The 15,957-nt window shown below is 37.7% G+C and overlaps 2 protein-coding genes and 1 non-coding gene across 3 annotated transcripts; all 3 read left to right on the forward strand.

The window, feature by feature from the left end:
• Nucleotides 1-1,731: 1,731 nt before the first annotated feature.
• LOC107768281 (monodehydroascorbate reductase 4, peroxisomal-like) lies at nt 1,732-7,586 on the forward strand. Its single transcript, XM_016587396.2, has 7 exons — nt 1,732-1,990; nt 2,928-2,979; nt 3,587-3,667; nt 4,629-4,747; nt 5,435-5,654; nt 6,194-6,312; nt 6,672-7,586. The coding sequence occupies exons 1-7, from the start codon at nt 1,871-1,873 to the stop codon at nt 7,407-7,409; spliced, it is 1,449 nt and encodes a 482-aa protein (XP_016442882.1). The 5' UTR covers nt 1,732-1,870; the 3' UTR covers nt 7,410-7,586.
• A 423-nt stretch (nt 7,587-8,009) lies between these two features.
• TRNAP-UGG (transfer RNA proline (anticodon UGG)) lies at nt 8,010-8,081 on the forward strand. Its single transcript has one exon. It is a non-coding gene; the product is annotated as a tRNA-Pro (tRNA).
• A 606-nt stretch (nt 8,082-8,687) lies between these two features.
• Nucleotides 8,688-9,460, forward strand: LOC107768292 (50S ribosomal protein L12, chloroplastic). The gene has a single exon (NM_001425767.1). It carries the CDS (start codon nt 8,750-8,752, stop codon nt 9,308-9,310), a length of 561 nt encoding a protein of 186 aa, NP_001412696.1. The 5' UTR covers nt 8,688-8,749; the 3' UTR covers nt 9,311-9,460.
• Nucleotides 9,461-15,957: the final 6,497 nt, after the last annotated feature.

Genomic DNA, 15,957 nt, shown 5'->3' on the forward strand with positions numbered 1-15,957 from the left:
AAAACAATTTACATGTATAGTCACCTTTAAAAATAATAACCGAAAAGTATATAATTTTTATATATTACTAATATATATAATGTATATAAAATATATTTTTTATACATAATTAATATATTTTTTTTGTATATTTAACTAATAATTATAATTATTTTCGATCGACCGGCCAAATATGTTAAAAGCCTTTTTTTAAATTTCCTGTAGGGGAATATCAGCTGGATCGAATCGAAAATTTTCGCTCAACAGCAAACGGGTAACGCGATCTTTGCAAAACCGCCACCTCAGAGTCAACTTAATCCATCAACCTTCCTTCACGCACCCCTATGCAAAAAGATCATATCTTACTCAACGTGTATTACTATTACTGCTTTTTGTCTCCTTCAGTGGGTCCCGCTACATAGCTTCTCTACAAGTAATGTCCTAAAAATCACCTATCAAACCAGAAGAAGAAAACTTTAAAATCTGAATAATAATAAAGGAATAATTGCATTTTTATCCTTCAATTTATTAGTAACTTTTTATTTTGGTCCTTATAATATTTTACGAAGCATATTTAATCTTGGTTTAATTAAAATGTGTGTTTTTAGTCTCATACCTAACATATTACAATAACAACCCAGTAAAATCCCATAAGTGAGTTCTGGGGAGGGTAGTGTGTACGCAGATCTTACCCCTATCCGATGGATAGAGAGGTTGTTTCCGAAAGACCCTCGGCTCAAGACGACGAAAACAAACATTATATCAATACCATCAACAGAAAAATCAAGAAATAATTACAGCAACATAAAAATCAGAAAATAAATAAAAAGCAATAACAATAACTAGTAAATAAAGCCCATTACAATGAAAACGGAGAATAGTGTGAACACAACATTAACCACTAGCAGTCGGAGACACAACCCTATCAGACTAGCCTCAACCACCTCCTAACTTGCATCCCTAATGCGCGACCTCCACACCTTCCTATCAAGGGCCGTGTCGTCGAAAATCTGAAGCCACGCCATGTCCTGTCTAATCACCTCTCCCCAATACTTCTTAGACCGCCCTTTACCTCTTCTCGTACCCGCCCAAACCAACCGCTCTTACTTCTTAACTAGGGCATCCAGACTTGTCCTCCGTACGTGCCCGAACCATTTAAACCTCGCTTCCTGCATCTTTGCATCCATATGAGCCACACCTACTTGCTAATACCTAACATATTGTATTAGATTATTTTAGATCTATATTACCCTAAAATATAAAGTAACAATACAAACTCAAAATAATACACATATAGTTAAATAATTTAACAATTAATAGTATGTTAATTTTGTCAAGATTCACAAGAAGAAGGTTAAAAGTACACCTACCAATTAAATTTAGGGAATATGACATTGTGTACACTTATATATATATATATATATATATATATATATATATATATATATATATATATATATATATATATATATATATATATATATACATTTTGTATGTTATATACAAAAATTATATAAATTTTATACACTTTTTCAACTATCCATAATTTCTGGCGCGGGCTAAAAGTGAAAAAATCTCATTAATTTAAGGTTGATGTGATTTTACTTAATATGATAAGGATCAAATCAAAACTTGTTATTATGTCAGGGTATAAAAGTGCATACTATCCAAATTTGAAGGGCCTTTGATGTGGTACAAACTACAAAGGAAGGATTTAAGACATTACTTATCAAAAAGGGTAAAATGGTAAAAGGAGCAATAGAATTGGCACAGCGCCACAGCCCCACGTTAATTGAATTATCCTGTAATCTCTTTTTTTAAGGCTAAGGAAAATAGGAAATAGGCCTTTGGGTTGTGTTTGGTCCTTAGAATTCGTACGAAAAATTGGGAAATGGGAAGGGCGTTTGTGTATGTAATATTGGGTGGTGGAGTTGCAGCTGGTTACGCAGCTCATGAATTTGTTAAACGAGGTGTCTCTCATGGTGAACTCTGCATCATCTCTGAAGAACCTGTAATTTCTACTTTTTTCACTTTCTTCATTCATTTTCTTCAGTTCTATTTTATTATTATTATTATCTTGTTTTGACTGTTAAATGTTAAAATTGGCTACTTTTTCTTATTCAAGCTCAGTTTTAGTTCCAATTTATTTGCAGTATTTTAAAAAATTTAACTTTTTTTTGTCTTCTTCTTCTGAATTGTGACCAATTTGTGTTATTTTCCATATCTGAGCTGAATAATGTTGATGGAAATTATATGTTTGCAGTAGCTAATATTTTGGTCTAGAATAACTGATGACATAGAATATACCTGAGGATACTTAAAAATAGTATCTTTGGTTAGAATTTTCATTAATTCTAACTTTTGGGTTATAAGGAGATGTGAATAACAAGTATTTTTCCCAAGCCTCTGTTTATTAGCTTTTAGAAAATTTTAGGAGGAAGGGGGTGGCTATTTGATTTGCTAGGGGGAATAGCGAAAAGCTGTTCTGATTCCAATAACAATGTCACATGATAAAAATGCTAACAATGTGTGGATCTGCTATTGACTTTTTTAGTACACGGTGCATACTGCCTACTTGAAGCTATGCCGGAATGATTATCTCTTTATTCTGTTCCTCCCTCTCCTCGTTCCCCTTTTTTCAAGGATTCATTCTGTAGGAGCAAAACATGCATATAAATAAGCTATTTATTGTTCTAATTCCATATTCTGTTGTCCCCATCCAATTTAATGTCATTAGACAAAACGAAGACCATTGCTTCGAGTGATCTGCCCCTTTCATTTATCATGAAATCTTACCTTCCGTGATTAAACAAAATAAGACCAAAATTGATCAGATGCTTCCTTATGGAGACAATCATTCAATGGATGGTAACACATTATGGCTCTCTCTTGTTGGAGCTTCCATATTTTTCCTACGTCATCTTCTAAACTTCTGCTGCTTTTTTCAGGTTGCTCCTTATGAACGACCTGCATTAAGCAAGGGTTATTTACTACCAGAAGGTACATCTTAGTCACCTCATCTCTGTTCAGATTTTATCTTAAATTTCTTCCAAGCTGATGATCATGCTTTCTCTAGATTCAAAGAAAAGTTTGCTTGTGCATTCTGTCTTTGATTTTGGCAACATCCTCCAATCATTAGTAGTGGGAATCCTCCCTGGATCTAGCTACTGTTAAGCTAGACATGATACCACGGGAAATTGGTGTATTCAAGAGTTTGTGGTGGGGAGGATGGTAAGAGTTGGGAGGATTTCCTGAAGGAAACATGAAATGCACATTTATTACGGCAAATAGCACGGTTCACATTTAATACAGTTAATAGCATGTAGCCATCTTTTCCAATATTTTGAAGCTCCTTGTTTGCAATTTTCATTTAGCAGTTTTATGTTTCTTTGACTCCTATCTTGCTGGGTGTTATCATGGACATCTTGTTATATTGGAAGCATGTAAGATTAATTGTAGTGTCCTGATTACACTAGTTACAAACGAACTGGTGCTATCTTTACAGTCACTTAACCTGTTATTTGGATGAGTTGTTTCTGCAGTTTCTTTTTTTCTCTTCTCTCCTATATGCTTTTGTTTATACTTGTTGAGATTTTATTCTATGCAGATCCTGCACGTCTGCCTGCTTTTCATTGTTGTGTCGGTACGAATGAGGAAAGGTTGACCCCGAAGTGGTACAAGGAACATGGTAATTTTTTAAGATCTTTTGCTGCCTTAACTTTTAATATTAATGTTTTAGTAGGCATCTATACATCATCAATTTGAATTTATGGTGTCATAGATATGTGTAAAAGTGTCCAAAGTGATCACATCCCATTGCAGCTACTGACTGCCTTGAGCTTATAAAGGGCTATTGAATTACTTGCATAGAGCTATAGAATCACACTACGTGTTATTCTATTGTAGTTAATGTAGCAGCATAACTTTGTTATTGGTGTTTGGTTAAGGGTCGAAATCCCCAGAAGCGTTCACATAACTTTGATTACTTGCCCATGCAACTCATCTAAAAAAATGTGATAAGGATCACAAACTAAGAGCTTAAGCAGACTGTACCAACTAGTTTAACTCATCAGATGTGGATGTCTTCAGAGCTACGTTTGATGTTTTTTAGGACTTCCTATTTAGAGGATTTCCGTTTCGTACAGATGATGTGATTAGTGATTTGTCTTTGCATTCAGAAGTTCATCTTTGCATGGCGTAGTGGAAACCTTGTTATATAAGAAGAACATGAACTATTTCCTGATAAACTGGAATAAATGGTGGAACCAAGAGAGTTGAAATATCTCAATATATTTTATCTTTACCACACGCTTTGAAAGATTAGAATCAGGGCAGAAGATTTTGGGAGTGACATTCTTGCTTTTCTAGAGCTGAAATTAGTCTGCTTTTACAGCAGCAATACTGATTTTGAGGCACTAAAAAAAAGCTTCAATAACTGTAAACATCACGAGGCTGTAAATCTGTTTTCATGGAATGCTCTAGCTTCGGATGGCAATGAGGAAAAAACTGCTGGCAACTGGTGTCAGTGATTAGAATATGTAATTATTTTAAGCTATTACTTTTAGTTCTAATGATAATTTTCAGTGCGAAGGAATGGGGATATCTTCCTTAGGATATTGATAACTCGTTCATTGTGCTATTCCCTTTAGGCATTGAATTGGTCCTTGGAACTCGTGTAAAATCAGCTGACGTGAGACGGAAGACACTGTTGACTGCAACTGGTGAGACCATAACCTACAAGATTCTCATAGTGGCAACTGGTGCTCGGGTATCTAATTTATCCTTGGTCTTTTCTATTGTAGCACCATATTTTGTTGTATATTATCATGCATTAAAGTATTGGAGCAGTGTGATCTTCTGATGGAGTGAACAAGGACTAGTAGCTTGTTTTAAGTGATTTGTAGAGAGGTCAGTGAATTTGACCAAACGTGACAGACAATTATGCTGCACTTATATCAAAAGAATAATGAAAATTCTGCTTTATAGCAATACCTTGCTTCTGCATTATCTTGTGCATGTGATTTTAAAAGTAAACATATACAAGCAAACATATTATTTGGTACATCAGCCTCTGGAGGTACATTCTTTTTCTTCGCGTCTTGAGAAGAATGTCAAGAATCAGTAGCATGAAATTTGAATACAACATTTTGATATGTGTCCTGTGCCTCCACTCTGTTGCAGAAACTAGGTGTCAGGCTTCTTAGCATAGATGTTAGGCTTCATGGACATTCAGATGTGTAGATTTCTTTTAGTTCAGCATTGAGAGTTTGAAACAGAATTGGATTAATGAGTGAGCTTTGGAGGTTCATGCCAAAGGCTTTCTTTGGTATGGACAAAGTTCAACCTCGAAGACCAAGTCCCTAGCGGACAATGAAGGAAGAAATATATAAAGGCTCTGACTTTTCTTATCAAAAAAAAAAAAAGGCTCTGACTTTTTGTTGGCATGTACTGTTAGGCTTTGAAGCTTGAAGAGTTTGGAGTGAGTGGATCAGATGCTGATGGTGTATGTTATTTACGAGATTTGGCTGATGCAAACAGGCTGGTTAATGTGATGCAATCCAGCAGTGGTGGGAATGCTGTTGTAATTGGTGGTGGCTACATAGGAATGGAATGTGCTGCTTCTTTGGTGATCAGCAACATAAATGTTACCATGGTCTTTCCAGAAGCACATTGTAGTAAGTATTCTTTTGTGAAGATGGAAAACTTTCTTCTCTGTTTCTTACTCGAGTTTCTTTATGTTGCTTGTAAATGATATCAGACGTCAAAACTGCTTTTTCCCTCTCCTAAGAATAATTCATTAGTATAACTTTATTTTTGATAAGGAACATTAGTATAATTTTATTAGTTGCATTTCATCCAGAAAGTAGAAATGGCTATTTTAAATCTATCACGCGTCGTACTCTCCAAACCATGCTATTAGTAGATAAAGAAACAGTGATCCCAGTAATCAATAAATGATTTAAAGATGTGAAAATTGTACAAAATGTGGGACTTCCACCCACATATTTCCTCAAAACATGAAATCAGATATTGAGAGCTTATGTTTTCTTTCTCGTAATTCTTAAATCCTAAGGTCCACCAGTAAGTTATAGTTATAAACCACAAATGTGCATCCATTTTGCTATTCTATCTTAAGTTCATCAGCAGCAAACTGGTGTTTTTTCTATTATTTATGTAAAGCGTTTGATTTTCGTTCCTTTTCTTTTATTGCTAGTGGCCCGCCTATTTACTCCTAAGATTGCAAGTTACTACGAAGAATTTTACAAGTCAAAAGGAGTTCAGTTTGTCAAGGGAACGGTCTTGACATCATTTGATTTTGACTCTGATCAGAAGGTAAAGCCTGTTGCTTGCTTTACTTAGTCGGTGTTTGTTTGAAAAGCTTTCCGAGTAAGTGTTTGTTGGACCTGCTTTGGCATTTACTTATTTTTGAAGATTTCCAACCTCAATTTGACTAGTTACTTTGTTAATGCAAACTCAGTTTATTAGTTCTTGAAAAAAGTTTTTGTTTGATCCTCTTTTGCAAAATATAAGGTTAAACTTCTACTGAAGATTTCCAAACTCAGTCTGACTAGTCACTTTGTTAAGCTGGAACAAACATTCATCAACGTTGACCAGCTGTTGCATTTCCCAATTATATATATCACTGAAGTTATACTGAGCATGATGCTTAAATGCGTGAACTTGTTATGCAGGTCACTGCAGTGAATCTGAGAGATGGAACCAAGCTACCTGCTGACATGGTCATAGTTGGCATCGGAATCCGACCAAATACCAGCCTTTTTGAAGGGCAACTTACTCTCGAGAAAGGAGGGATAAAAGTCAATGGCCGAATGCAATCAAGCAACAGCTCAGTCTATGCTGTTGGGGATGTTGCTACTTTTCCTGTCAAAATTTTCAGTGAAACACGGAGACTTGAGCATGTTGATTCTGCAAGGAAGGCGGCAAGGCATGCAGTAGCTGCTATCATAGAACCAGAGAAAACAACCGAGTTTGACTACTTGCCATTCTTTTACTCCAGAGTGTTTACACTCTCTTGGCAGTTCTATGGAGACAATACTGGTGATGTAGTCCATTTTGGAGATTTCTCTGGAAATCGCTTCGGGGCATACTGGGTGAACAAGGGTCAAGTTGTTGGGTCTTTTCTAGAGGGTGGAACGAAAGAGGAGTATGAGGCTATTGCAAAGATCACAAGGCTCAAACCAGCAATTGAGGACTTGGCTGATCTTGAAAAACAAGGGTTAGGATTTGCTTTGACATTGAGTCGTATACCAGAGCCATCGGAGGAGGCTGTTGTTGTCAGCAGTGGTTCGGGTTCCACTCTTGTAATGGAGAAACCTTTACATGCTTGGCATGCAACAGCTGGAGTCATATTGGCTGCATCAATTGCTGCATTTGCATACTGGTATGGTCGGAGGCGTAGAAGGTGGTAAATGTCTTGTTCAAGAAGCATTTCCAGCGTGGAAGATTTTTACACGATGATTCCAGCTTTGTTGTATCATTTTAGCTTAGAGAATTCGAAATACTTAGCCTGAGAATGGCTTCAATACCGATCTTACAAACATGTATTCTGTCTTTACAGTATATATTAATACACATTTTCTCCTCAATTTCTCATCATGCTCTGTTGTGTTCATATTGCTTATGTTTAACAGTGGTACAGATAATAGGAGAAAAAGACTGTTAATGGTAGATGCTGTTGGAGAATTGGAACTTCCATTAGAAACTTACTCCATGAATTCATGCATCTTTTTTGAAGGCTACATATCAGGCATTTTGAATGCTAAATATCATGCTTAAAAGGTACATTCAAGTTTGAAGACAAAAATACTTAAACGTGTAATTCTCATCATGTTGTAACCTCGTTTTGAATACAATGCTATTCGCAAAATGGCAGATGTTTCCATCTAAAATAATGGACGAATTTTGGTAAAAGTAATATAGTGAGGTTACTAAAAATGAGAATTTAATCTAATGAACAATTTGTACTTCATTTACTCTTTATATTAACTTAGTACACGAATCCCAAAGCAGGGCATTTGGTCTAGTGGTATGATTCTCGCTTTGGGTGCGAGAGGTCCCGAGTTCGATTCTCGGAATGCCCCTTATTTTATATTATTTTTCTTTACAGAACCTCCATGTGAATCAGAAAAGTTAAAAGATAATTTGTGTAAGAGAAAAGAAACATTGTAACAAGATTGCATTAATCAAACATAATCATTTTAACAAGCATCCAAATGGCCAAGGATCATCAATTAGTTAACAAACGATTGATGTTTAAGTGAAAAGAAGGCTAATGAACTAGGAGTTTACTTGTACACTTGGGTTCTTGCGACATACTTCTCATTTAATAGGTGCATTCCGTCATAAATTTTATATATGAGAGTTTTTAATTAGTAAACTCTTAATTTAGGATTTAACTAGCGTCCAACTTTAGAAGTAATTCACCACAAAGCTTGTTATACTCCCCTCTTGTTCAAGATTAGAAAAAGATAATCTTTTCAGCATATTCATTTAAATCTTCATCTAAATTGTCTCTCTATATGAAAAAAAATATTGGCCCAAAATATATGTATTTAATTTCTTTTTGAAAATTTCTTTATAAATTTATTTGAATAATAATTGGGACCCAAAAAAAAAAAAAAAAGAACCATGAGAGGAGCTATAAATAACCTTATCAACACAATTTTCAATCCCCTTATCCCGTTTTCTCTCATTTGCTGTATCACACTCTCTTCTCCTCTCCTCTCATTCTCTTCAACTCTCTGCTACAATGGCTTCCACTTTATCCACAATTACTCTTCGCTCTCCTTCTCCTTCTACCGCTTCCTCAACACACGCCTCAATTCCATTCCCCAAAAAAGCCCTAGAATTCCCCATTCGCACTCCCAAACTCCACCACCGCCGAGCCACTTTCCTCCGCCCTCTCGCCGCCGTTGAAGCACCTGAGAAGGTAGTCCAGCTCGGAGATGAAATCTCCAATTTAACTCTCGCTGACGCTCAGAAACTCGTCGAGTACCTTCAGGATAAGCTTGGTGTTACCGCCGCATCCTTCGCTCCGGCCGCCGTCGCCGCCGCTCCTGGCGCCGCCGCCGAAGCTCCTGCTGTGGTGGAGGAGAAGACTGAATTTGACGTTGTTATTGACGAAGTTCCGAGTAATGCGAGAATTGCTACGATTAAGGCTGTTAGGGCTTTAACTAGTTTGGCTTTGAAAGAGGCAAAGGAATTGATTGAAGGATTGCCTAAGAAATTTAAGGAAGGTGTGTCTAAGGATGAGGCTGAAGATGCTAAGAAACAGCTTGAAGAAGCTGGTGCTAAAGTTTCTATTGCTTAACTTGAATTTGTGGTAAATGTTTAATTCTTATTTTGTTTTTGATTATCTTGGGAAAATTGTTGTACTTTTTTGTGTTTTTGTAAGAGAATTCAGTTGTTAGATATAGTTTCTTCCCAATTTTCTAAAATCAAGATTTTTTACTCGTATTTGCTTATGGTTCTGCTAACAGTGGCCTATGGAGCTTTGGTGTTGTGGGTTCAATTGAACTCAATGTTTTCAATAAGAAGCATAGATATATATGTGAAAAGTCACAATATTTCAACAAATATTAGATTCTGAACCATAGTTTCAAAGTACAATGAGTTATGACAGATTAAACTAATTAAGTTTAAATTCAGAATCCGTTTCTGATATCGTTAGTGTCTATTTTTGCTTTCTTTCTTTTCATTTCATGCAGAACTAGTATCTATGTACAATTGCTTCACATAAATCCATGTCTGTAAGTTCATTAGATGTTCCCTGTTTAGCTTCTGCTTATTTCTTTTTCCAAATTTAGAAGGGGAAAAGATTGCTAGATAATGTTAGTCAGTAATATAACCAATTGAGCTCACTCTATGCTTGAATTTTGTTCCAAGAAAAATTGGTTCTTTATGTTGGCCAATCTCAAGAAGATGCAACTCCATTGTATTCCTTCCCTTCGTTTAAGCTGTTTAACTGAGTTTAATTATGTGAGTTAGGTTCTCTCATTTTGGTTTCTGGCTGTCAAAATAAGTTGATTGTATGAAATGCATTAACTGTTGAATGGTTTTAGGCCAAATACATAGACAACCCATTCAAACTTGGTACCATTTTCCCTTCTGGCACTCTATCTCAACCTTGTTCCATTTTGGCACTTCAACTCTATTTCTTATGTGTTCTTTTAACACAAAAGCTGAACCCAGTGCAAAAAATATAGTGCGTGTGTATACACAAATCTGAGGTGTAATAAATATCCAATTAAATGTTGTCACCTATTTTTTTCATCCATGTCAAATGAGTCAATACTAAAATACCCGAAACCGTCTGTATTTGGGTAAAATTAAGGTCCCGCTTCTTATTTTCTCACTTATCTTGTCCAAAGCGAGCGGTCATGTAAACCCTTTGTCTATTCGGCTCTTTCCTTTAATAAGAACAATCTAAATGTGACACTTTCACGACGAAATACCGAGAATTTTTGATACGTCAGTCCCCCAGGAAATTAAGCCAATGATCGACTGTCCCTGCCCATTCTAACGGGGCATTCTATTCCTTCAAGTCCCACAGCTCTAAATGTGCCTATTCCTTCGACACCTTTCCATGTAAACAAGGGAAAAATGGCTTATTCCGCATCAACCTAAGTGTCGTAATAATACCCTAAGCTCCTTCCCAAATACCTAATCGCACATGGTGAAGACGAGAATCCCATATTCATCAACTATTTCTTATATTCATCAACATTCGAGACTGATTTGAAGAGTAGTTTTGATTGTTGTCGGCCTTAGAAGTAACTACTGTTTATTAACGTGGTTCTTGTACTGATAAGTTTCGATTTGTCCATAATTCTCTTTGAGACATGGATTCACTTCAATCTTAGATGAAATAAACCCACAAAAAAAGTTAATCGGAACAACAAAATTGCAAAAGCTTGAAGCTTGGAACTTTGAGAATGAAGATGAGGCAACAGTAAATGGGGAAGGAAATAATAAAGATGAAAGGCAGAATAGCGTAATAGACACTCATACTTGCATCGTTTTGACATCCCGGTCCTCATACTTTACGAGTTTTCTTCTAGACACCTCCACGTGATCAAAACTAATTTTTTAAACCCCTCTGACCGTTGACCGAACTTGTGTGGCTTTGATATGTCTGAGATGGACAAATTGCGTGTAATTCACGAGTGCAAAGAGAGTGATACTACAAATTTTGATTATTATAAAAGGATTAAAATTTAAAAAATTGAAAAGAAATACAGTTATAAAATTAATCAAAAATAAATTTTGAAAACCCAATCTCCTCCCCCTCCCCCATTTTCTGCTCTTCCTCAGTTTCTCCCCTCCTCCATGTCGTTCCAAACACCTTGTCCCCCTCCCTCTTTTTTCCTCGACACCACCGAAAACAATGGCTAAGGCTTCAAAATTTCAAAATCAGATAGAAATATATTAACTTTCTATGTTTTTAATAAAATAACCTTTTATTTATTCTTTCATTTTCTATATGATTTGGGGTTTTCCTTTTTCATTTTAACAAGGGATGAAGATGAGATGGGGTATTTTATGGTGATTCCCACTGGTGAATTTTAGAGGAAGGTGGTGGCTACCAATTATTTAGTTACAACAACAACAACATACCCAGTATTATCCCACATCATGGGGTGTGGGGAGGGTAGTGTGTACGCAGACCTTACCCCTACCTTGTGAGGATAGGGATGTTGTTTCCAATAGACCTCGACTCAAGAAAGCATAAGCACCACATTAATAAAAATATAGACAAGAAAGGACAGTACCAAAAAGTCATATATAACCAGAATAAAAACAACAAGATAGTAAGGTGATCAACAATAAAAGAAAACAACAAAAATCTACTACTAACAGAAAGCGAGACTGCGTGCCAATACTACTGTTATGAACACTCTAGACTACCTACTCTACTACCCTAATCCTCGACCTCCATACTTTTCTATCAAGGGTCATGTCCTCGGTCAGCTGAAGTTGCGCCATGTCTTGCCTAATCACCTCTCCCCACCTCTTCTTTGGCCTACCTCTACCTCTCCGTAGGCCCTCCAATGTCAACCTCTGACACCTCCTCACCGGGGCGTCTGTGCTCCTCCTCCTCACATGACCAAACCACCTAAGCCGCGCTTCCCGCATCTTGTCCTCAATAGGGGCCACGCCCACCTTGTCACGAATAACCTCATTTCTGATCCTATCTAACCTGGTGTGACCGCACATCCATCTAAATATCCTCATCTCTGCTACCTTCATCTTCTGGACATGAGCGATCTTGACTGGCCAACACTTAGCCCCATACAACATCGTTGGTCTGACCACCACTCTATAGAACTTAACCTTATATTTCGGTGACACCTTCTTGTCACACAAAACACCGAAAGTGAGTCTCCATTTCATCTCTCCCCCTCCAATACGATGTGTGACATCTTCATCAATCTCCCTATCCCCTTGAATAATCGACCCAAGGTACATAAAACTCCCTCTCCTAGGGATGACCTGTGAGTCCAGCCTCACCTCCCCTTCCCCCTCTTGAGTCTCGCAACTGAACTTACACTCCAAGTATTCTGTCTTGGTCCTTCTCAACTTGAAACCTTTAGATTCCAAGGTCTGTCTCCATACCTCTAATTGCGCATTTACACAGTCTCGCGTCTCGTCAATCAATATAATATCATATGCAAATAGCATGCACCACGACACCTCTCCTTGGATGTGGTGCGTCAGTACGTCCATCACTAGAGCAAACAAAAAAGAGCTGAGTGCCGACCCCTTATGTGTAATGACCCAACAAGTCATTTTGACTTTTAGAATCCCATTTCTCTATTTACTGCTTAATTTATGCTTTATAATTATTATGTGACTGACCGGGGTGGTTAGTTTGGGTCTGGTGAGTTTTTTTTTTTTTAGAATGGATTGGAACACTTAGTTCCAAAGTTTAAAACTTAAGTTGAAAGGTTGGCTGGATGTCGACCTATGCGTAAACGACCCCAGATTAAAATTTTGATGATTCCAACAGCTCCGTATGGTAATTTTGGACTTAGGAGCGTGTTCGAAATTTTATTTGGAAGTCCGTAGTGAAATTAGGCTGGAAATGGCTAAAACAGAAATTTAAGTTTGAAAGTTTAACCGAGGAGTTGACTTTTTGATATCGAGGTCGGAATCCAGTTCCGAAAATTCTCATAGCTTCGTTATGTCATTTATGACTTGTGTGCAAAATTTAAGGTCAATCGGACTTGATTTGATAGGTTTCGGCATCGAATGTACAAGTTGGGAATTTTAAGTTTCATTAAGCTTGAATTGGAGTATGATTCGTGGTTTTAGCGTTGTTTGATGTGATTTGAGGTTTCGACTAAGTTCCTTAAAAAGCTACAAGCTGAATTTCCCTTATTTTGAAAAGAATCAAGAAAGAGATATGATTTTAATAATAAATTTATAATTGACCGCGTCGCAAGTATGATCCGCGAGCGGGGCGATTTATTAAATTTATGTTTGACTGCGTCGCATGTATGATTCGTGAGCGCGGTATTTCCTACTACTCTTATGGGATCGGTCCGTTCGCCTCGGCAGGATTTATGTACCACACTCTCATGGGAGCGGGCCGTTCGCCTCGGCAGGTTAATAGATGCATCTATGGTTCGCACCGTTCGACCCTCGGCAGTGCACAATTTACTTTTATGTTGGATTGGGCCGTACGCCTCGACATTTCCTATATATATTATCCTCATGGAATCGTGCGTAATATTTGGCAAGAGGCCAGTGGTTCTGAGGTTTTTCCCTGATTTGAATTATGACAACCTGTTTTGATGAGATCCACTATCTCTATATATATGCTCCGAATACGGAGGGAACTTGCTAGTTGAGAGCTTGAGTAAATTTGTAAAGAGGGGAATTATACCACGTATTTTATACATGTTTATTTCATACATTTACTCGGTTTCATATTTATTCACTTCTTTACTGTACCTGATATTATTGGACCACTAGTAAGTGTCCGAGTCGACCTCTCGTCACTACTTCTTCGAGGTTAGGTGGGATACTTACTGGGTACCCGTTGATTTACGTACTCATACTATACTTGCTGCACATTTTGTTGTGTAGGCACATATATATTATTGGCCTTGTGGGCTCAACGACGTGGTTGATACGAGGACTTAGGTGAGCAGCATTTTGTGAGACGATTCGCAGCCAGCAGAGTCTCCTTCAGAGTATTGTATTTTCTTTTCTGTCCAAATTTGTATTCCGGACAATTATTGTATTTTATTTTATCCCCTAGTAATTGTGACACCAGGTTTTGGGATTGATTATGGGCATTCAGTATTGAAATTGATAAAAATATTATTATTTATTCTGAAAAATCTCATCCTTTACTATTTATTTTGAAGGAAAATATGATTTCAAAAATATTAAAGATGATGACCAAATTTAGTATTTATTGTTGGCTTGCCTGACAGTGGTGTCCGGCGCCATCACGACCTTAATAGATTTTGGTTCGTGACAACATGGTGTCGGAGCACTAGGTTCACATAGGTCTCACGAGTCATGAGCGAGTCTAGTAGAGTCTTGCGGATCGGTATGGAGACGTATGTGCTTATCTTCGAGAGGCTACAAGACTGTTAGGAGCACTTCCCTTCTTGATTCCTCATCGTGCGGTTCGATTCCTTTGAGGCCTATGCCTTTATTCCCTTCCTATCCAGTCTTATGCGACGTGAAACACTTGTTATAAATTGGAAATCGAGGAATTTTAATGGTACTACAAATGTGGTGCAGGATGTTTCTCCCTGCGTATTTGATTGGGCTATTGTCATCGCCTTGCGGAAGGTCGTTCTGTCGTTGCAGCTCAGTATCAGTATTACCTAAGGTTTTTGAGGTTTGACACTGATTGTTGTGACGATTCATGCGTTGCTATCGCACCATATTCGTGTAATGGTAGGATGCTTGTCTACGCGTCGAGGCAGTGAATGACTGGGAAGGAGGTTTACTCAGTGCATGATTCAGAGATCCAGTATTTTATTTCCGGCGAAGGAAAGGCAATTCGACTATGAATGTTCAGGTTTGGGTTGACGGAGTAACGAGACTTGGAATATTCGAGTGTGGTGGAATTTTCATCTGTCGTGTGGTGTCGTCGCCCTTGATTGAATCTGTTAAGTTCGCCGGTGTTATGGTCTTTTTCAATTCGCCTTTGGGGACAGAGTATTATGAACTAGTGCCAGGGAAGCGGCTGTCAGAGGTCGCAGTGTGCAGTGGTTCAGGATCGAATCGGTATTCCTGGTATTGATGGCTCGAGAAAGATGATTTCTGGAAAGGTTTAAAGTTGGTAGCGATCTATCGGTTCAAGTGCTACAGAGTTAGATTTTTTATATAAGGCAACAACTAGGCAGCGAAGGATGAGGAAGGACATGTGGGAGGTGTCTTGCAGTGGTTAAAATTCTAGAAGGCCAGGTGTGAGAAACAAAAGTCGAGTAGTTTCTTAAAGAAGAGAGGGTTTGACCAAAGTGGGAGAGTGGCAGGGTATCATATAGGTTTTGCGGTAGGATGACTACACACCCTGAGAAAAGTTTAGAGTGATTTGGGGTTTAGGGTGGACAGTGACGGGGTCTACAGACTCAATTTGGAATATTGGCTATTAGACGGCGGGAGATTTGATGCAACAGAGATGAGTTGCTTGTTATGAAGAAGGATACAACATGACTCTGGGTTGAAATGTATTATCGCATCTTTAGTTGATGTCCATGAGGTGTGAACGGACTTGTTCAGCTGATGAATGAGCACGGGCTCAGGGTGGGTTACTGATTTTGTAGTAGTTTTACCCAGTACAACGACGTTAGGAGATGTCGGCATGTAATTTCCACAGGTGGGTTATCTCCTGTGAGCATGTTAGCGGTCGCGTGGTTGACGAATCTCTGCGAAGAATTCTACTGGTTATCCGGCAAGAGGTCAAATATGTGAATGTGGTTAGTGATTCAG

This window comes from Nicotiana tabacum, chromosome 17 (assembly GCF_000715075.1).
Source record: "Nicotiana tabacum cultivar K326 chromosome 17, ASM71507v2, whole genome shotgun sequence".
Taxonomy (NCBI): Eukaryota; Viridiplantae; Streptophyta; class Magnoliopsida; order Solanales; family Solanaceae; genus Nicotiana; species Nicotiana tabacum.